The sequence below is a fragment of the Theobroma cacao genome, chromosome 7 (assembly GCF_000208745.1).
Source record: "Theobroma cacao cultivar B97-61/B2 chromosome 7, Criollo_cocoa_genome_V2, whole genome shotgun sequence".
Classification (NCBI taxonomy): Eukaryota; Viridiplantae; Streptophyta; class Magnoliopsida; order Malvales; family Malvaceae; genus Theobroma; species Theobroma cacao.
The window spans coordinates 5,231,626-5,254,787 of NC_030856.1; the positions used below are offsets into that span (position 1 = coordinate 5,231,626).

General features: G+C 33.0%; 2 protein-coding genes and 1 long non-coding RNA gene across 4 annotated transcripts; all 3 read right to left on the reverse strand.

Annotated features, from left to right (window-relative positions):
• Positions 540–4,000, reverse strand: LOC18593996 (probable disease resistance protein At4g27220). Its single transcript, XM_018125215.1, has 2 exons — positions 992–4,000; positions 540–866 (listed from the first exon to the last, which is right to left on the reverse strand). The coding sequence occupies exon 1, from the start codon at positions 3,954–3,956 to the stop codon at positions 1,014–1,016; it is 2,943 nt and encodes a 980-aa protein (XP_017980704.1). The 5' UTR covers positions 3,957–4,000; the 3' UTR covers positions 540–866; positions 992–1,013.
• Positions 11,755–15,144, reverse strand: LOC108662978. Its single transcript, XR_001928888.1, has 4 exons — positions 15,024–15,144; positions 12,858–12,979; positions 12,496–12,727; positions 11,755–12,309 (listed from the first exon to the last, which is right to left on the reverse strand). It is a non-coding gene; the product is annotated as an uncharacterized LOC108662978 (long non-coding RNA).
• Positions 16,881–20,814, reverse strand: LOC18594000 (probable disease resistance protein At4g27220). 2 transcript variants are annotated; one of them, XM_018125149.1, is made up of 3 exons: positions 20,787–20,814; positions 17,316–20,283; positions 16,881–17,192 (listed from the first exon to the last, which is right to left on the reverse strand). In XM_018125149.1, the coding sequence occupies exon 2, from the start codon at positions 20,267–20,269 to the stop codon at positions 17,339–17,341; it is 2,931 nt and encodes a 976-aa protein (XP_017980638.1). In that variant the 5' UTR covers positions 20,270–20,283; positions 20,787–20,814; the 3' UTR covers positions 16,881–17,192; positions 17,316–17,338. The 2 variants fall into 2 exon arrangements, with proteins under 2 accessions (XP_017980638.1, XP_017980637.1); XM_018125148.1 differs by lacking the exon at positions 20,787–20,814 and having other exon boundaries at positions 17,316–20,346.

The following is a 23,162-nucleotide window of genomic DNA, read 5'->3' on the forward strand; positions in this document are numbered from 1 at the left end:
CCAAGGAAAAAGGATCACATCTCTGATTCTTAGTTCTAGCTAAAATATGGTATTTTCTTTTTCATGAAATAGGAAACAATTTAAACAAGATAAAAGAATCTCAAATATGCAAATACAAGAAGAAAGGAACTCTATGTTACGAGTCTTAACTCTAAGTTGAACAAATAAAAATTCATGTGTTACAGAGTAGCAAAATCAGTTTGAAAAGTGGAGACAGACTATTGCATGTTTCAAGGAAGGAATACCATTTATGCTTCTCACATTGTGGCAGAAATTGAATATTTATACTACACATACCCCTGCACACATATAGAATGAAAGAGTCACCAAAAGGGAAAAAAAAAAACTAAATGAAGGTTTATGATTAAATTATGAAGAAAAGAAAGATTATAAACAATACTTAGGGTTTTGGTGTGGCATTTCATCCAGCAACTTTTTCTCTACATCAGAAACATTGCCATAAATTATGTGCATGGCTTCTACATTCCTAATCACTCGAGCAGCTGTCCATGGGTGAGTCGATACAAGAGCAAAACAAGGATAATAAAAACGTTCTAGTGTTGATAGACATGTATTAATCACTGAATAATGTAGTTCACAACCTTACTTCAAATTAAATCATACAATAAAGCTTAGTCTCTTGTTTTGATGGTAGAAAACCAACACCCTTTTTTTGAGAGTGTGAAATAGAGCTTATCAATCACAATTTGGAAGAGTTCAACTAACAAACACTAATTGGTGAAGAAGAAAGGGATGAATTGAATCTAGAATTACAAAGCATAAAACATCAGAAATCAAGATGTTTGAATTGCGGTTTTACTTCAGCATTTGGGCCTGATTGGAACCTTCTTTCCCATTGTGTGCACCTAGCGAAAGAGTGAAACAAAATAAGAGTAGTTATATTAGTATATGTTACAAACACAGAAACTGAAATGAAAAGAAAATAATATGAAACTAGATTTTGCATTTGTATGATAAAAAAAGGACTCACATTATGCTTTTAAAGCAGTTCATCAATTAGCTTGCTTCCATCCAGGAATGCTGACATCCCAGAACTTGAGCAAAGGTAGAAGGACATTCTTAGCGTTGGGATGGTCCCACTCCACTGATTCCCACCATTCCTTTGGATATACAAGAATTTCTTCAAGAGAAGGAGGAGAAGATGGTTGACTATTGTCAAGCTCAAGCAGGGGAAGATACAGAGGGATCCGTTTTAGCTTTGGGCAATTCAATATCTTAATCTGTTGGAGAGAATCACAAATCATTACTTCATTTGTTCTGCAAATGCTCTTCAATTCTGGCAGATCACTCAATTTCAATATCTTTAATTTGGGAAGAGTAAACATGACATTGTTATCTGTACTCATTCCTTCTTTCTCCGATGCCATTATTTCCTCCATTTCTTCACAGTTCTCAACATGAATCTCTTCCAAGTTGTGGAGATTCTGGGGAACCCACTTTGCTGAAAACAAATTCTTTAATTTTGCACACTCTGATACAAAAATTACTTTAAGATTGGAAAAGGTGCCAGGCTCTGGTGGTATTGACTCCCCAACAATGATTTTCAAATTCCACAAATATGCTAGTGAGAGAATCTCAATCGTCCGGAGTGATGCACATCGTGAGGAAAATATGGACTCCAACCCATTGCAATCATCAATTGTACATTTCTTCAAATCAGTTACACCTTCTGATCCAACAATATCGCTAAAACTTGCTCCGTTGCGTTCACATGCTGTTAGATGTAGTCCTTGAATATCAGATGGAAGTATAATTGAATTTTCAATTTTCATATTGGAACCGCTAATCGTAACAGATTTACTACCAAAATCAATATCCGTCAAGTTGTGCCGCCCCACAAAAATATTGTAATAGTTAGGCCTTTTTCTTTGACCAGCATACACGCTCAGGTCATGCATGTCATTGAAGCAAACTTGTAAAACCTCCAACTTGTTCAATGTCTTCATCTCTTCTGCTCTTGATGTTGCTGGGGATATGATCAAGTGTTGAAGATCATACAGTTTTGAGAATATTCCATCGGGGATCTCTTTTAAACTTGTGGTCCATCCAAGATTGAGATATCTAAGATTTATCAACATTTCCAAACCTTGAGGGATTTTCTGGATCCTTGTGCCTAAAAGATTCAATTTCTTCAAAGCTTGAAGCTTTGATAGAGATGGCACATTCTCTAATTCTATGCAATAACGAAGCAACAATGTTGTGAGCTTCTTTAAATTGGAGATAGAATTAGGCAACTCCCGAATAGGATTCCAAGTAAGATCAAGAATCTTAAGATTAGGCATGTATTCAAAAAAAGATACGGGAATTTCTTCCAAGGAATTGTTTATGAGCAACAAAGTTGTGAGTTTTTGACATTTTGGAGACAGCATATTTTGAGGGATTTTTGATATGGAACTCAGCATCAAGGAAACCTTTTCGACATCTTCACCCCATTCAGGTAAATGTTCCAATTGCTTACCGGCTTTTACATAAAATCTTTTTCTTGTGATATGTAAAGCCATATCTCTCACAACATCATGCATCTTTATGCTTGTACCCTCATCCTCCCTTTCCAACAAACAATTTTCTTCAAGCTTCTGTAAAATAGAATGACCATTATTCTGCATTTCTTGTCTAGTTTCCATTTCATCTATAAGTCCTGCTTCCATCCAACGTTCAACTATTTCCTTTTTATCGATCACATAATCTTCAGGAAATAATGCACCCCATAAAAAACAATCTTGATCTTTTTGTTTCATACGATCGTAGCTGAATCTTAAACATCTAAACACCTTTTCTTCCATCTCATCGATGTTTCTTATGTAACCTCTCAATTCATTCAAAGCATTTCTCCACACTAGGGGATCAGATATTCCCCTCATACAACCAGCTATTGTGACAATTGCAAGTGGGAGACCACCACATTCGCAGACAACATCCTTCATAATCGACTCTAAATTTGGATTGGGCAACATGTCTTGTCCGACTTTGCTTAAGAATAATTGCATCGCCTCATCCGTTAAAAGATAGGGCACTTGGACTTTCTTACAATCCATTTCTCGAACAACCTTTGCGGAGCGTGTTGTCAACACTAACTTGCATCCATTATCTGTTGTTGGCTCAAGGATTCCAACATCCTCAAAAGAGAAGCTGCTCCATACATCATCTAATATTAGCAAAAAGCTCCCTTGTTTCCTCAACATTTCTAATAGCTCTCCAGCCCTAATAGTTGTATTTTTATCATCCGACAAGGTTTTTTCTAATTGGCTTGCAATGTCATTTTGTAGCCGGCGAACATCAAAGTCTTGGGATACAGTTGCCCAAATCAATTTCTTAAACTTATCTTCTTTCAACAACCTATTATGGACATGCTTCATTATGGTTGTTTTACCGATTCCTCCCATCCCACTCACTCCAATCATTCTAACTTCATCCCCCATCAAATACTTACGAATTTCCTCTCCCACATTAGTTTCACCTGTTATTTCTGGTGTTGGTAGTTCAGCAGCTATGGTCGAGGAGTCGTTAACCACCAAGCTCCCGGAGAACTGACCTTTATCATATACTGTCTTCATTGCTTGAGTCGTTTCATCAAGAAGCTTCCCTAAGCAAGAACGAAAGAGGTATGTCCCTTCACTGACTTTGTCTTCAACACGTTGAGCATGATCAAGCTTCTCCTCTACTTTGTTGAACCAACTTTCAACTTCCAGCTTTGGCTTTTTCCCAGGACGATGCTCGTCTTGCAATTGTTGATGAATATCCATCTTGCGGTTATTTAAATCTGCTTGAGCTTGTTTGAAATCATCCACATATTCACTGAATTTTCTGTGGTATCTGAGATACTTTCTGGCTGATTGACCAATGGGATCAATGATTTGTCCAATCAAGTCCATATTATAGCTTGTCCCTGCACCAAATTGTGGTATTGATTCGTTGAAGAATGGATGCAGAGACATATCACGTTTATGAAGTAAAGGAAAATAAGGTAGTATACCCTAAATTTATTTTAATAATTTTACTTAGAAAAATCAAATTATGCAGTACCAATGTAAAGAAAAAAGTTAAAATTTTTAGCTTATTAACCCATTTGATATAAAATCCTCAGCCCTTAAAAGACATTCACGATCATGAGCTATGTGTGAAAAGTGCAATAACAGAAGGAAACACAGAATTATTCTACAATCTACACCACAATCAAATGCAAAACAATTAAAAGGGAAAAATAAACTTCACCAGTATTAAGATGGTAAGCAAATATTCTTGCAATTTGTGTGAATAAAAATAAAGGGAGATTAAGAAAGTAGCTGACCTCACAGACAGATAGTTATTGGAATAGTAGAAGTTGGGGAGAAGAAAGGTCCAGAAAGTAATACAACCAGTAAACTTGCTTGCTATTGTCAGCACACTAGCACTCTGCTAAAAGAAATTTACGTGGAGAAAGAAAGCAATATTTTTAAGGTTAGAGTTCATATTTCGAGACCATTGCTAATTGCTTCACTACAGTCTTGTTATGTATAAGAAATTGCCTGACAAGGGATCAAGTAAATAAAATTACTCACTGTTCAGGAGAATGAAAGGAAGAAAAGAGCTTAAGAGCTTGTTAGAGCAGGCTGATACTTCCTGAAAGATCGATGTTGGCTAGACCAGAGAAAGAAAACAAAGGGCAGTGAATTGGAGAAAAGCTGAGAACAGAAGCAGCACTTAATGCTCCTTGCTAAATTATATGCTCCCTGCAAAAGTGATGGAAAAACGAAGAAATTAAAAGGTAGGAGGGGGAGTCAATGAAATTGTTTAGGAAATAGCAGAGAAATAATGCAATGGTCTTTGGCTGATTCCATCGTTCTTCGGACACTATGATAGGTAGTTGATTTTGCTCAAGTCAGTGTTTAGTATTTTCTTGGTTATTAGATTGTTAGCTTTATTGGGTTATTTTATTGCGGTGTTGGCAAACAATTCCTTTTTTTTAAAATAGACAGTTTTAAAGTAACACTGCCACAAAAAATAAAGCCATTGCAGAGTTGAAGACACCCATCTGAAAGTCCTCACCAATCATTGAAATATATTCAAGAGTAGAGAAAATGGGATAATGCTTCAGATTAATGAAAATATGTAGGAAAAATGCCTATAACCTTTAAGAAATGTTGTTGAAGAATGAATCCTGTGGACGGTGGTGATTTACTACCAAATGACTCGAGTTTAAATCTTACTAAAACTGTATCCCCGTGATCTTAGCAGAGGCATACTGGAGAAGAGAAAAGATTGAACTTGAACTATGGTTGCCTGATGAATCCTGTTTCAGTTTGTATTCTGTCTTGTGAGTATGAGACTGATGGTTAAGTGTAGGCAGACTTAATGGCAGATATGATGTGATTTTGTATGCCTATGCCATTGCCATGTATAAATATCAAAAAATGAATATAGAAAGTACGATGTTTTAGGTTTTAACAGAATCATGGCTTGTTGCTCTTCCCTGTTTTTTCTGGTTCACTAAGCTGAGACTTTCATCTAACCGCGTCTGTGCACAGCTTTGTCACAGACCCATGATGTGAAAAACATCTAGTCCTTAGGCAAGGGGCCACTACTCTTCTGCCTTTCCTTTTGCATAAAAACAAGCCCTATGAGTTGGACCCTAGTCATGATTTATTTTTTATGATAAAAAATTCGAAGAGAAAATAGGAAAGGGGTTTGTTACCTTTTTTTTAAAAGGATTTTTAATATTTTTATTATTTATTTCTTAATTAAATATAAACGTAAATAGTAAAATTTTTGAAAAATTATATTTAGAATATTTAATTTTTAAAGTGACAATGTATATGATCTTTTGTGTATATAAAATAAGATAATAAAAATTAATATTATAATTTAATTATTTATCTATTTCAAATCAATTTTGATTTATCTTTTACATTATATTATTTTATTGGTTATGTCTACTCATTCCTTTCTGTGATGTGTAGACACTTAATTTATATATTATGTTTATTTTTTATCTATTTTATTTTTATTTCTTTCTCTTCATTAGGCTATATTAGGTCCAATTTTCTTTCAACCTCCTTTCGGCTTTCAAAGGATGTCGGAAATGCTTTTAAGTAGGCTTTGAAAATCCTTAAAACCCAAAGGCCATTTTGGTTTTTTTTTCTAAAAAAATAATAATAAAAAAAATTAAAAGAAATTGAATTACTGTCACATCAGGTATCACGAATTATGTTTTTTTATTTAAATATGCTATAGTTGTATTAACATTTGAGTAGATACTTCCACACAAAATAGTCAATAACTCATTTGGATTGGAACAAACATCAATAAGAATCACAAATTAATTTAAGGTAACACAACATTAAAATCATAGAATATAACAAATGTCATATTTACAATTGCATGGAAAATATTTTATTAATATCAAAATAAGAACAAAGAGATCAAGATACATTATCGTCGGGTCATACAGACAACCCTAAATTATTCATTACAGATATATTTTTATTAGTGAGACAATTTAACAATCCATTGACTACTTAAGTTTGTTTGAATTCATCCACGTATTGACTGAATTTTTTTTGGTATTTTAGATACTTTTTTACTGGTTGACCAATGAACTTAATAACCTCAATGATTGTTCCAATCAAGTCCATATTAGCTTGCCCCTACACCAAGTTGTGGTATTGATTCATTGAAGATTGGATGCGGGGGCATACTAAGTTTATGAGGCAAAGGAATTAAAAAGGGAAATTGATTGAAGATATTATAAAGTAGTAGACAAAAATTGTATAATAATTTTAGTTAAGAAAATCAAATTACGCAGTGCCAATGTAAACATAATATAAATATTTGAGCTTATAAACCCATTTGATATGAAATCCTCAACCCTAAAAAGACGTTGACAATCATGAGCTATGTGTGAAACAGAATGATTCAACAATCTACTGCTTAGGAAAAACAAAGAAATTAAAAGGTAGGAGGGGGAGCCAATGAAACTGCTTAGGAAGTAGCAGAGAAATAATGCAATGGCCTTTGGCTGATTCCGTCTTTCTCTAGACACTATGATTGCAAGTTGATTTTACTCGAGTCATTGTTTAGTATTTTCTGGGTTATTAGATTGTTAGCTTGACTAGGTTATTTTATTGTAGGATCGGCAAGCATTTTTCTTATTAAAAATGTTTTCATATTTTACCTACTTCACCATGTTGATTTTGTTTAATCAGAAACTTGATCTATTAATTGCAGTCTTGCTGACAAATTACAGAGTAATTAATCCAAGAAAACTCCCTTTTGATATGTATATATCAATGAATATATATTAGAAGACAAAATATAGCTCATTGTTTTGCTTTTATAAAATATTGTTATGATTAGAAAAGTTAAATAAGAATTTGGATGGTAGTCTGGATTTTGGAGAAATTAAAGCTGCAAAAACTTTAGAAAATGATATATGATCATCTTTGCCTTCTGAATTAATGACTATGATTGCAACTCAATTTTATTCAAGTCATTGTTTAATATTTTCTTGGTTATTAAACTTTTTAGCTAAATTGGGTTATTTTATTCTAGTGTCCGCAAACATTTTTTTTTTTTACCCACTTGACCATGTTGGTTTAGTTTAAACAGAATCTTGATCTATTAGTTGCAGCCTTGCTGACTAATTATAGAATAATTAAGCCAAGAAGTCTTGTTTCGTTTTCCTTCACCAATATCTTACTTTTCCCAAGGAAAAAAAAAACAAGGAGCCTTTTCCAAGTGATGATTCAGACCAAATACAGACGGTTTCAAAGTAGACAGTGCCACAGAAATCAAGTCATAGCAAAGTTGAAGACACCCATCTGAAAGTACTGACTAGTAATTGAAAAAATATAAGATCGGAGAAAATGCAAAGAAAGAAAGAAGCAGGCACCTAATAAGATCACCATTTTCAGTTTTTACAATCATTATGGAAGACAAAGAAAGCTTCTAGCCCTGTTGAGACTTGATGAGCCTAGACAGCTATAGCTTTTCAGCAGAGAAATGGTTTTGTATGGTGTATGCATGACTGAATTGCGACAGTGTAATCAACTTCTTGTTTGGTTTTAAAGCAGGGCAGGGGCAACTAGGCAACTACAATATATCATAAATTGCATCTAACTGAAACCTTGTAAAATGGAAGGAGAAAGGTAAAGAATAGGCACTGATATGATCATGAACAACATGCATCAATCCAAAAAATTATACAACATAAAACATACTTTCAAGCTATAAGTCCATGACCTTTTGAGCGTGCAAAGAGATCTTAACAATAACTAACTGAAAAAATAAAATGAAAACTGAGAGGATCTGCTTACACTGACTGTAAGGTAATCATACAGCCAAAGCAAATTACACTGCAAAAACCTAACATTATGAAGTAAGAAGTTCCGTGATGAATCTTCTGTTCTGATTCAAAAAGTTTTTAAATTTTGAAATGGTGAGTACAACTCAGCGAATCCAACTTCACAACATTGAAATTGAAAGCATATTTCTTCCATTTGACAATTGAGGAACAAATCTACACATTTATACATTCGAAACTAAGCCATAAGATTCCTGATTTTCCTTTCTACAAAGACTAGGGAACAATCAAATGTCAATTCAAAGGAGACTAAACTGCTTCTATGATGAATCTGTTCTTTTCTAGCATAAAGTGTTATGCCCCAAACCCAAGGTTTAGGACATAATAGATGCCACGTACATATGAGACAAATCCCATAAGCATGTATGGCAACAATATCACCACAATCTTTTCAAAATTTACATCTTACAAAACCTCAAGTCTCAAAATATAATATTAAAATACAGCCTTTCAAAAGATACAAAATTTTGATCTAGCTAACATTTGCTTAATAAACTAAAAAGTTATTACTCACATCAAAGTTTATAATTATTCAAGGGCATATGCTAATCTTGCTAACCAAAACTCTCACCAAGCAAGTCTAACCCCCAAACATGCAAAGATGCTAAAATCTATAAAATGATGAGAATTAATAGAATGAGTACAACCACTCAGTAAGTAACTAACATCCCTTCAATCAGGTTAAGTATGTTCAAAACATTTAGGCTAAAATTACTAATACATATGTAGGTATCGAAACAAAATTGTGGGTAATTTCATTCAAAACATATATTACAAAATTTCATTTTTAAATTACAAAAGCAAATATAATTTCGCTTCAGATAACATATCTAACACAAATTTGAAACTTTCATATAATAAAACAAAACACAATTTCACACTAATTTCATATTTTTATTGGTCTCCTGTAACATGGTATGGCCATACTGAATCCCTATGGCATAAGTCATAATCATAATAGAAACCACAATTAACCCCAGTGGCATAGGTCATAATCATATGAAAACCACAATTAACCATAGTGGAATGGGTCATAAGTATATCAGAAGCAACCATTGACTGCTGTAAATAGATATCACAAATATCACTATTTTGTAACTGGTGGTGCAGTTGGGAGATCGATCTCTAATTACAAAATATATGTCGACATGGCCAACATTTAACCCTTATTGGCAGGATCATAACATAGCCATACTAAGAGACAAAACAGAAACATATATTTTTAGATTACCCGAATTTCATAAAATAGTGTATCCACTTTCTCAAAACATATCTCATGCACATAAAAAACATAATCATTTTAAACTGTATATTCACAGATATAGTCATATATGCATGCATTAATAAAAATCACGTTCTAGAACAAAATCGAAATCATATTCCAAAAAACAATATAGAGATCATATTTACTTACATATATTATCAAGCTCACCGATTTAACACATCATAAGACAAAATATCATATACACGTATAAAAATCACATTGAGACAAATTCTTTTAAGGTGCGAAAACACCAAAGGGATATTAATATCTTACCTGATTCGTTAAAACAAAATCAAAAGACCATGAGTTAGAATTCTCTCGAAGCCTATTAATTCAAAATACTCAAAATTAGAAACCCACATTGCTAACTTATCAAAATGAACCATGATTCTATACTTGTCATTCTAAGGTATTTAGGGTGTAGCATCTCTTTCGCTAACCGAAAATCAATTTTAATTTCTTTAATAATTTATAAATACATAAAACATTCAAAACTTAGAAACTCATAGATTATAGTACAAAATTAGTCACAATATGAGGTTGCGGGGAAATATTTTAAATACAAATCAAAATTTAGTTTTTGGAGACTTCTAATAAATTTTTCAAAATATGCCAATTCAAAAATAATTTGTCAAAAAGATATTTATTTATTCAAAAATTCACTAATATTTAAATAGCTTAAATTTTTGAGATTTCTAGCAAAATAGGCTGAATATGGGTCAGGAATAATTTTAAAAATGAATTTTCATAACTTTTGAAATTACAAATTTTTATGATCGTTTAGCTTATTTCAAGCACTTATAGTTTACAATCTAAGTTGAAACCAGAGGTGTAATAAGCATTACATTGAACCTTAAATAACATATTTGAAAACCCAAATCCATTTCAGAATAAAGATTGTCAAAAACACAATTTTCAGAAGCAAGAAGTTACACTATCACTGAAATACACAATTTCCATATTTTGCTTGAGTCATTGTTTACTATTTTCTGGGTTATTAAATTGTTAGCTTTATTGGGTTATTTTATTGTAGCGTCGGCAAATATTCTTCTTATTAAAAATGTTTTTATAGTTTTCCTACTTCACCATGTTGGTTTTGTTTAATCAGAAACTTGATCCATTAGTTGCAATCTCGTTGACTAATTACAGAATAATTAATCCCAGAAATATCCCTTTTCATATGTATATATCAATGAATATATATTAGAAGACAAAATATAACTCATTGTTTTGCTTTTTTAAAATATTGTTATGATTAGAAAAGCCAAATAATAATTTGGAGAAATTAAAGCTGCAAAAACTTTAGAAAATGATGTATGATCATGTCTACCTTTTGGATGAGTATGATTTTGCAAGTCAATTTTATTCAAGTCATCATTTAATATTTTCTTGGTTATTAAACATTTTAGCTAAATTGGGTTATTTTATTCTAGTGTCGGCAAACATTTTTTTTTTTACTATAAATGGTTTCATATATTTCCCACTTGACCATGTTGGTTTAGTTTAATCAGAATCTTGATCTATTAGTTGCAGTCTTGCTGACTAATTCCTGAATAATTAAACCAAGAGGTCTTGTTTCGTTTTCCTTCACCAATATCTTACTTTTCTCAAGGAGGAAAAGCGAAGAGCCTTTTCCATGTGATGATTCAGACCAAATACAGACGGTTTCAAAGTAGACATGCCACATGCAGAAATCAAGTCATAACAAAGCTGAAGACACCCATATGAACGTCCTCACTAGTAGTTGAAAAATATAACATTAGAGAAAATGCAAAGATAGAAGAAGCAGTACTTGCACTCGAACATTTGACTAATTGATTAATGTATGATCCCTTTACCTAGAGAGTCAGATTCGAATCCCTTTCCTTCAATTAAAAAACAAAAACAAATATCTAGTCAGATTTTCAGTTTTTACAATCATTGTGGAAGACAAAGAAAGCTTCTAGCCCTGTTGAGACTTGATGAGCCTAGACAGCTATAGCTTTTCAGCAGAGAAATGGTTTTGTATGGTGTAATGTATTAGTAAATTGTGACAGTGCAATACATATTTTGTTTAGTTTTAAAGCAGGGCAGGGGCAACCTGGCAACTACAATATAGCATAAATTGAATCTAACTGAAAACCTTGTAAAATGGACGAAAGGTAAAGATTAAGCACTGATAAGATCTGATCAACGTGCATCAAACCAAAAATTGTACAATAAATATCAATTTCATAACAGAATGAACCTATTAACGAGTTTAAAGCATTTATCCGAACTGGATTCTTGAATAAGCTGAATTGTCCCTTCCAATGGAGTGGAGAGAGGCAGGCTTCATTTATTTGGCGATCGTTTCCTTTTCTTCTGCTTCTATGATGTATCTGTTCTTTTCTAGCATAAAGTTCAGCCAAAATTGTAAGTGAACGGCTATCTTGCTGCAAAAGGATCATCTCTTGACTTTTTGTCCTTCTTCGATCTGATAAGTTACTGAAGGAAAACGAAGCAACCAAATATACTTCGTATGGAAAGCTATGAGCACCAACAACTAAGAATCATTTGCTTGTTGCTAGGCTAGTTTATGCGTTCCCATTGTCGAGAGCTGCTACAGGATTGATTAAGAGTTCCCAGAATCTCCAAACTCATCTGATGGACCTGGAGTTTCTAAGGCGAGAGGATCTTGATGCATCGGACTCTGCAGACAAACTCTCTGAAATGGACCAGACGTTAAAACTGTCAAGAGAAGGACTAACTAAATTGAAAATCACGGGACCTGGCAAATCCCCAATGTTACAAAAATTTAATATATACCATGGATTTGGTCCTATGGCTCAGATCTTGTTCACTGAGGCAAACAATGAAAATAAGAGATGGGAAAAGGAATGAAAGGGCTTACTCCCATGGGTCATCTCCTACTGGCAGAACATCATTCTCATGATCCGCATAGACTAGTTACCAGCCTGCTCTCCCTCGGTCTTCCAGCTGCCCCTTTATGCCAAACCTACGAGCCAGATCTTGTTTGAGGTCATCATAACAACCTGAGTAACGGATTACATCTATTGATCTCCCTACAGCTCCACGTTTGTCCACTTTGAAAAGGTAAGTACGTAAATTGGAACCCTTGACCACTGAGATGAAAAGAAAAAGTATTTACCGTGTGTGCATGAGTGGTGAGTGCGCACACTTACTTTTGTGGAGTAGGATCAAAAGAGGTAGAGAAACTGACTCAATGTGATTGTTAACTTTAGGACAACATACCTGTTCATCTGTAGATTTCCTGATGCCCACCATTCTTTTGAATCCACGTAGATTTCCTGGAAAGGAGGAGGAGTTGATGGTTTTCTCTTGTCAAGCTCGAGCAGGGAAAGATATGAGGAATCCTATATGAATGTGTTGGAGAGAATTACAAACCATTACTCCATTTTTACTAAAAATGCTCTTCAATTTGATATATTAGCTAATGCCAATTTCCTTAGTTTGGAAGAGTAAATTTGATGGTATTTTGTCACAACATATAACAGTAATCTCTTCCATGTAGTGCAGAACCCACTTAGCTGAGAATAAGTTCCACAATCCCATAGAATAATAAGGCAAGACTTAAAAAAAGTTTCAAAGTAGAAAAAAAAAAAAAACAACTTAGAACAGGACAATGCAACCAAGAAAAAAGGATCACATCTCTAATTCTTAGTCTCTGAACAAGGATAATAAAAACGTTCTAGTGTTGATAGACATGTATTAATCACTGAATAAAGTAGTTCACCACCTTACTTCAAATCCAATCATACAACAAAACTTAGTCTCTGGTTTTGATGGTAGAAAACCAACACACTTTTTTTGAGAGTCTGGAATAGAGCTTAACAATCACAATTTGGAAGAGTTCAACAAACAAACACTAATTGGTGAAGAAGAAAGGGATGAATTGAATCTAGATTTACAATGCACAGAACATCAGAAATCAAGATGTTTGAATTGCGATTTTACTTCAGTATTTGGGCTAGAAAGTAATATAACCAGCAACATTCCTTGCCACTGTCCCCAAACTAGCTCTATGCCTAGAGAGATTTACACGAAGAAAGAAAGCAATATTTTTAAGGTTAGACTTTTTTTCATCACAATTGCAAAATAATTGCTTCAATTATTTTGTGGAATTATAACATATTCTGAAAGGAAGAAGAGATTGAGAATTGTAAAGTATTCAATTCTATTAGGAATTAAGAAGAATATTTTCAATGAAAATTACTGTAAATGCAATCAGAATTTTTATATTACTATAAAAATATAATTAACAATATGTTTTCGTCAATCAAAAGTTTTACTAACATATATTGTAAATAAAGATAAATGATAAATTAAAAACTTGTTCTTGCCTAATGTATTGGGAATTGTAAATTTCACTATGAGTTTAATATGTAACAATAATAAAAAAAATTTCTGATAAAACTTGATATTTACGAAATGAATTTTTTGTAATGTTTTGCAATTGATTCTTTCATATATTTTTATCTACATATATATTGCTGAAAACCTATAATTTCCTGATCTTAATTTTTAATTAGATAAATTAGATAGATAAAAGTATACATTAGAAAATCTTATAATGTCACAATTCAAATTCTTAATTTTTTAAAACTGAAACAATTTTAAATAAAACCTTTCATCCATTTTTCTTTTGAGAAAAATTAATGGACTCAAAGGTGTACTTCTATACATTTTAAAGCCTCTTTTTAACATTTTCTTCTTAATTTCCCTTTTATTGGTGGTTGATCTTAAAGAAAAATAAGAAGAGAAGGAAAGAGGGAAAGAAACAAATATACAAGGAAGGGGGAAAAGAAAAGAAAAAAAAAACTAGGAGGAACCTAAAACAATATTGTTTTAAATTTTTTTTTTGTTAAGCTATCGTTTTGTAGTTAATTTTCCAAATGGAGTTGGATTTAAGATTTTGGAATAAAAATTTAATTTGAATTTCATTGTTGTGAAATAGAATTTTTTTTATGAAAAGGATATAATTTTTTAGAGTTTTCTTTGTAATTTACCATTTCAATATTTGTTTGATTTACTCTAAGCAATTCAGGAACATCAGTTGGTTTTGTCCTCAATTACATGTTGTACAATAAATGAACCCAATGTCCCTGTGTCTCGGTTGCAAGGCATAGAACTTCACTTGGAAGGTTTAGACCTTAGATTATGCATTACAAAATCAATCATAGCATGGCATCTTAAAAGATGATGACAACATTAAAACTTTTTCGGAATAATGAAAATACTGTGCGTGATTTAGAAAATCAGCCTTGAGATCAATTATCATATATGCCACTTACAAAGCAATGAATGATTTTCTAAGCTGCTAAGTTACTTGACAAAGCAATGAATTCTCTTGCTAAAAATTAAACAAGCATGTGGCAATAGGAAATATTGAAAACTTACCTGCCTTGAATTTCTTGTGTTCTTTGAATGACCAAAGAAGCTAGGAAAGAAGAAACAATGAATTTTCAGCTCTTTTCACCACAGATTTTATGAAAACTCAGAGGATATGGCAGTGGCTATAGGGAAGAAGTAATTAGAAATATCAGAATCAACCAAAATATGTTCAATGTATATCTCATGTAGCAAAGCTTGTTGGAGACATGATCCTCAGCGGGAAAAGAAAGGTTTAATTAGTTCAAGTAAAGGTGATGCTGAAGGCTACTTCTCCATTACAAGAAATGTATCAGATGCTAATCATCCGTAACAAGAAAAGTTGCATCCAAGTAAAAGTTTATGCCTTAATTAGACAGAGAGCTCTATGTTCCTTGAGCTTCTCTTGATTCATTGAAAGCAATGATTTCATTCAAAATTTTTATATGCATGTCCAAACTTATACCTTTATGCAATAAGTAACCCTCTCCAATAACTTCTAATATTACATATTCTTTGTAAATCTCAAATCTTGTATAATTGTCTATACTTGGAAATTTTGATACAAGCTCTAATTAAGGTTTGAACCTGAAACTTAAAATGTTGTAAGACTTTCTTCTCATTGTTGAGACAATACTTCATTGGCTTTACTCATCTTTTTATCAATGAGACAAGTTAATTCTTGGTAGGAAATACTATAAAATATGTACTTTCTAATTATAGGTCAATTACATTAAACTACAATCGTTTTCAAGATCAAGTAACAGATAAGTTTTAGCAAATATTCGATTGTAGCTGCATAATCAATCGGAACCAACATAGTTTGGTTTCGATAGGTTGATTATTTGAGTTTGAGTATAAGGGATGGTTTTGAAGGTTTATGTTTTCAAATTGTTCGATTGATTATCAAGATCAGAATTTTCTCACCGAACTAAAAAATTGAATCACTATTTTTTCTAAATTAAGTAAACATATAATTATATATACGTAACATTATGATGAGTGTGAAATTACTATAATAACCCTTTATTTATTCCTCAATTTCTCTGAATTCTGTGGAACATTAAGGCCTAAACACCCTTTTAAAATTTCTCCTCTGCTCTCCTAGTCTCCCCTAACTCTCCCGAGCCACGATCCCCCCCACAGCCCCCGACTAGTATAATTTTTTAATTCAAAACAATACTGATCCAATCTAGTAGGAGAATCAAAGTAAAGATTTGAGGTGTTGAAGCTTTTGATTTTCCATTGAAATTTTGGTGAAAGCGTATGGATGACCACTCAAATGTTCTCTATGTGTTATAGTAATCGCGTGTCAATTGGACAAGTGCTACAAAAAATGGAACAATTCTCAAGACTGGAGATATTGTCTGGGTTAGTGGGAAAGGAAGACAAAAGGTGAGCTATGGATTCAATCAAATCCTGCAGTCCAGTAAAAGGTCCTCTATATTGTAGTCTAGCCTTCTCACCTTTAGATTTTCTTTGTCTACATTGGGGAAATAAACACTACAAGGGAAAGTTTGCCGTTGAACCCATTCGGTATCTGTAGGGTAAAATTAGCAAGGAATTTTATGGATCAGTTGGGTTAAACCAGTTGCATTTGTATCATTGGAAGCCAAAGGGAGATAATTGTGAGGTGAAAGAAAAAGGGATGAATAGTTGCAAGTTTCCATGCCATTGATGTTTGGGCTGGTTCTGTTGTTCTTGTTTGATGCTACTGCTAACCATTCCTTGTTCCTCTTCTGATGCTATTATTTCCTCCATTTGGTCACAACCCCAAACAATGATTTGTTCCAAATTGCCCAGATCTTGCATCTAATCTGGCATTTCTCTACTCCAGAAACATTGCTATAAATCACTCATGGGTGAGTCGATACAAAAGCAAAATAATAGTAATAATAAAAACCTTGTAATTTTGATAGACATGCATTAAACACTGAATAAAGTAGTTCGCAACCTTACTTCAAATCATACAACAAAGCTTAGTCTCTTGCTTTGATAGTAGAAAAACCAACAACCTTTTTTTTGAGAGTGTGAAGTTGAGCTTAACAATCACAGTTTGGAAGAGTTCAAGAAACAAACAGAAAAAAGGGTTGAATTGACTCTAGAAATACAAAGTATAGAACATCAGAAGGCAAAATGTTTGAATTGCAATTGTACTTCAGCATTTGGGCCTGCAACCTCCTTTCCCATTGTATGTGTCTAGGGAGACAAAGAAACCGAATAAGTCTGGTAATCTTAGTATTTGTTATAAGCACAGAAAATGAAATGAAAAGAAAATAAGATGAAACTAGATTTTCAATTTTATGAGAAAAAAGGACTCACGTTATGCTTTTAATGACAGTTCTTCAAACAGCTTGCTTCCATTGATTGTTGCGCTTATCCCAAAATTTGAGCAAAGGTAGAAGAACATTCTTAGCATTAGGATGATCCCACTCCACTGATTCCCAGCATTCCTTTGGATGTATACAGATTTCTTTGAGAGAAGCAGGAGGAGATGGTTGACTATTGTCAAGCTCAAGCAGAGGAAGATACAGAGGGATCCTCTTTAGCTTTGGACAACCCCATATCTCAATTCGTTGGAGAGAATCACAAACCATTACTTGGTTTGTTTTACAAATACTTTTCAATTCTGGCAGACGATACAATGTCAATTTCCTTAATTTGGGAAGAGTAAACATAACATTGTTATTGGTACTCATTCCTTCTTTCTCTGATGCTATTATTTCCTCCATTCGTTTGCAAATCCCAACCTCAATCTCTTCCAAGTTTTGGAGATCTTGGAGAACCCACTTTGCTGGAAATAAATTCTTTAATTTTCCACATATAGATAAATAAATTACTTTAAGAGAGGAAAAAGTACCAGGCGTTGGTGGTATTGACTCTCCGACTATGAATTTCAAATTCCACAAACCTGTTAGTCGAAGAACCTCAAGTGTATGGAGTGATGCACACCATGAGGAAAAAATGGACTCCAATTCATGGCAACTTTGAATTGTACATTCCTTCAAGTCAGTTACATTTATTAATCCAAAAAGATTGTTTAAACATGATCTCCCGCCTTTGAACTCAAGTAGTTGTAGTTGCCGAATATCAGATGGAAGAATAATTGGATCTTCAGTATTCATATTAAAACCCACAAATGTAACCATTTTACTATAATCTCTGTCAAAAGAGAGAGACCTATATTTGTTATAGAACCACTGATCAATCAATTTGTGACTCACCCAAATCTGGTGCTTGTTAGGCCTTTTTCTTTGACCAGCATACATGCTCAAGTCATGCACATTAGTGAAGCAACCCTCAAAAAGTTCCAGCTTGTTCAATGTCTTAATCTCTTCCGCTCTTGATGATGCTGGATGAATGATCAAGTGTTGAAGATGATACAACTTCGACAATATTCCATTGGGGATCTCTTCTAACTCAAAGGTAAATCCAAGATTGAGATATCTAAGATTTATCAACATTTCCAAACCTTGAGGGATTTTGTTGATACGTGTTCTTTCAAGATTCAATTTCTTCAAAGCTTGATTCTTTGACAAGGATGGGACATTTTCTAATTTGGAGCATTCACGAAGCAATAATGCTGTGAGATTCTCTAAATTGGAGATAGAATTGGGCAAACTCCAAATCGAATTCAAAGAAAGATCAAGGATCTTAAGATTAAGCATGTGTTCAAAGAAAGATTCTGGAATTTCTTCAAAAGAATTGTTTGAGAGTAACAAAGTTGTAAGCTTTTGACATTTGGGAGATTGCATATTTTGAGGAATTTTTGATATGGAATTCCTCATCAAGGAAACCTTTTCAAGGTCTTCACTCCATTCTTCTTTATCAGGAAGCTCTTCCAATTGCATACCAGCTTTGACCAAAAATCTTTCTCTTGTGATATGCAATGCCATATCTCTAACAACATCATGCATCTTTACGTGTGTACCCTCCCTAACCCTTTCTAACATACAATTTTCTTCGAGCTTCTGTAAAATAGAATTACCGCCACCCTGCATTGCTTGTCTAGTTCCCATTTCATCAACAAGTCCTTGTTCCATCCAATATTCAACTATCTCCTCTTTTTTTATTTCATAATCTTCAGGATATAATGCACAACATAGAAAACAATCTTGGTCTTTTTGTTCCAGACGATCATAGCTGAACTTTAAACATCCAAACACCTTATCTTCCATATCCTGGATGTTTCTAATGTAACCTCTTAATTCATTCAAAGCATTTTGCCACACAAGAGGATCAGATATTCCCCTCATACAACCAGCTATTGTGACAATTGCAAGAGGAAGTCCATCACATTCCTCCACAACAAGTTTCATAATTGATTCTAAAGTTAGATTAAGCAACATGTCTTGTCCGACTTTGCTTAAGAACAATTGCATTGCCTCGTCCATAGAAAGACAGGACACTTGGACTTTCTTACAACCCATTGACCGAACAACCTCTTCTGAACGTGTTGTCAACACTAACTTGCATCCATTATCTGTTGTTGGCTCAAGGATTCCAACATCCTCAAGAGAGAAGCTGCTCCATACATCATCCAAAATTAGCACATAGCTCCCCTGTTTCCTCAACATTTCTGATAGCTTTGCGGCCCTTACAATTGTATTCTCATGATCCGATAAGTTTTCTTTCAACTGGCTTGCAATGTCCTTTTGTAGCCTTCGAACATCAAAGTCTTGGGATACAGTTGTCCAAATCAGTTTATTAAACTTAGCTTCTTTCAACAACCTATTGTGGGCATCCTTCATAATGGTTGTTTTACCGATTCCTCCCATCCCACACACTCCAATCATTCTAACTCCATCCCCCATCAAGTATTCGTAAATTTTTTCTGTTATAGCAGTCGTACCTGCTAACTCCGGTGTTGGTAGTTTAACCCTTATGGTTGAAGGATCATCAACCACCAAGCCATTAGAGAAATGACCTTGACCATATACTTCCTTTATTGTTTGAGTGGTTTCATCAACAAGCTTCCCTAAGCAAGAACGAAAGAGATAGTTCCCTTTTCTGACTTTATCTTCAACATGTTGAGCATGACCAAGCTTCTCCCCCGCTTTCTTGAGCCAACTTTCAACTTCCTGCTTTGGCTTTTTCCCAAAACAATGCTCGTCTTGCAATTGTTGGTGAATATCCCCCTTGCGATCATGCAAATCTGCTTGAGCTTGTTTGAAATCATCCTGGTATTCACTAAATTTTCTGTGGTATTTTAGATACTTTCTAGCTGGTTGACCAATGAACTTAATAACCTCAATGATTGGTCCAATCAAGTCCATATTATAGCTTGTCCCTGCACCAAATTGTGGTATTGATTCGTTGAAGAATGGATGCAGAGGCATATCAAGTTTATGAAATAAAGGAATTAAAAAGGAAATCGATTGAAGATATATGAAGTAATAGATAGAAATTTAATAAATAATTTAACCAGGAAAATCAAATTTTCAGTATCATTGTAAACAAAAAATAAATTTTGAGCTTAGCCACTCATTTATATGAAATCCTCAGCCCTAAACCTGGTAAGCTAAGCTTAGTTCAAGTGGTTGTGATCTGTTAGGTTCGACTAAGGATTTTAGATTTGAGACTAGTGTTGTTTTTTCCCTTTTTCTTTTTTAAAAGAAAACAGACATAATGATCATGAGCTATGTGTCAAAAGTGCAATAACATAAGGAAAGACAATATTATTCAACAATCTACGCCATAATGAAAAGCAAACGAATTAAAGGACTAAAAAAAGAAGGTAAAACATGCTAGCAATTTATGGGAATAAAAGATAATCGGAGGTTAAGAACGAACCTTTCCTGACTGACAGATAGCTATCGGAAGATATGACTAGAACAGTAGAAGATGCAGAGAACAAAGGCAGTGAATTGAAGACAGGCTGAGAACAGAACCAGCAATCAATGTTCCTTGCTAATTTTTATGCTCTCTGCAAAAGTGCTGGAAAAAGGAAGAAATTAAAAGGTAGGAGGGCGAGTCAATGAAACTGTTCAGGAAATAGCAAAGATATACAGCAGCCTTTGTCTGAACTCCACTTTTTCTTTGGACATTTTCTTGGCAAATACAAGGTCTGACTTTGTCTGATTGCCTGTTTCACATTGATGAAATTTCTTCTAATAATCCGGCCAAGTAATGTCTCACGTCAGCTATTCTTTTTTTCCTGAAATGTGAGCTGTTTGATTAAAAGACAAAACATAGTTCATTGTTTTGCTCTTTTAAAATATTGTTATGATTAGAAAAGCCAAATAACAATTTGGATGGTGGTCTTGATTTTTTATGACAATGATTGCAAGTCAATTTTATTCGAGTCATTGTTTAGTATTTTCTTGGTTATTAGATTCTTAGCTAAATTGGGTTATTTTATTGTAGTGTTGGCAAACGTTTTTTTTTTTGGTTAAAAATGGTTTCATATATTTCCCACTTGACCACGTTTGGTTTTGTTTAATCAGAGTCCTGATCAATTGGTTGCAGTCTTGCTGACTAATTACAGAATAATTAAACCAAGAAGTCTTGTTTTGTTTTCCTTCACCAATATCTTACTTTTCCCCAGGAAAAAAAAACAAGGAGCTTTTTCCAAATAGAGTGGTTTTATTTTAATTTGAGTCAGATTATATTGTCATGTTAAAAAAAAAAAACACAATTAGTCATATGTTATCACATTTAAAAAAAATCTGTTAATTTTATCTACATTAGTTTAAAAAAAAATCAGTAAGGCATGTTTAAACAAAAGCAGTTTACACATTTAAAGGAAAAGAGGTAAGGTCAATTTATTTTATCACATACGAGAAAGTTAAGGTTAGTTTAGTACGATTAAAGGAAAAAAATACAGAGAAAAAAAAATCATTTGAGAGAAACTAATCCTAGAGAAGAAAAAGGCAGAACAAGAAAAAAAAATCTTTTCAAGAAAGCAAGGTATGATTAGGCTTTAATTTTAGTTTATGTTTCTTTAACTTCTTTTCAAATCCAATACTGTTCTAGTGACTTTCCGATCGCATGATGGGTACCAATTGAAAGGTCTTGAAAAGATCTTTCCAATGGTTTATGTAGCTTCTCGTTTGGCTTTGTGGTTAGGAAAATACAAATTTTTGAAGCTGACTAGAAACTTGATTTTCAACAGTTTTCACAACTCAAATTTTGGGTCATCAGAACTTCATATTTAGGTAACATTTTTGGTTATTTGTTTAAGGCCTTTTGTAGTATGAAATGAGATATTTAATCTGGCGTCAATGGCTCAGTTAGAAGCTTCATGTGTTAAGAGAATTGAAACCTCAAATTAGGCTCGTTGATACTGGAAACTCAGAAATCTGAGTATTTTTGTGACGATTTTGAGAATTTTAGCCTTCGAAACTTAAGAATTTTTTGTTCTTTTTAATCGAAAAAAATTTTGGTGTTGTAGTATGATATGGATATTTCAAATTGGTGTTGATTTTATTATTGGAAATAATTCGGGTTAAGAGTTATAAGAGCTCAAAGTAGGCCAAATGACCATCTAGATTTTAAAAATTTTAAAAAATAGAAAATTCCTTTTAATTTTTTAAAAAATTTTGATTTTAATTAATATGTGATACATTCTGTTGTAAACTTCATAAATATTGGATATTCGATTTCTACTATATTTTTATATCTGAAAGTATATATCCTTATATTTTATAAATTTATTTATTAAAATATCAAAAATTAATGAAAAATTATAAATATGATTTTTATGAATGAAATTAGTGTTATCTTTCTATCAAAAATTAAAATCTTTACTAATTTGAAGATTTAAGTATAAATATCAATTTTATTTGATTTTTATTAACTGAAAAAAATATTACCTTATTAATTGAAAATGTTTTTAAATTGCAATAGAGGTTGCTATACACCTTAAGTGCTTAGGATGGTCAATGAAAAGTCGCTTGTCAAATTCATCTGCAAATTCAGTCCTGATATTTGTTTACATATTTCTTGAAATATTAGGCAACTAGGAGGATTTTTTGATTTGCTACTTGAAAGTGAAATCGACAAAATTAGGTAAGTGATTGATATACCTTCGGTGTTTTCATACCCTATAAATTAGCCTCAATGTGAAATTGAATTTCTTATATTATGTATAATATGCTTTGTCTTATGATATGTAAAAAAAATAGGGTTGAGCATGCAAAATATATATATATATATATATATATATAT

Excerpts from the sequence above, each read along its gene's own strand:
- LOC18594000 (XM_018125148.1), bottom strand. The coding sequence starts at position 20,332 with ATGCCTCTGCATCCATTCTTCAACGAATCAATACCACAATTTGGTGCA.
- LOC18593996 (XM_018125215.1), bottom strand. The coding sequence starts at position 3,956 with ATGTCTCTGCATCCATTCTTCAACGAATCAATACCACAATTTGGTGCA.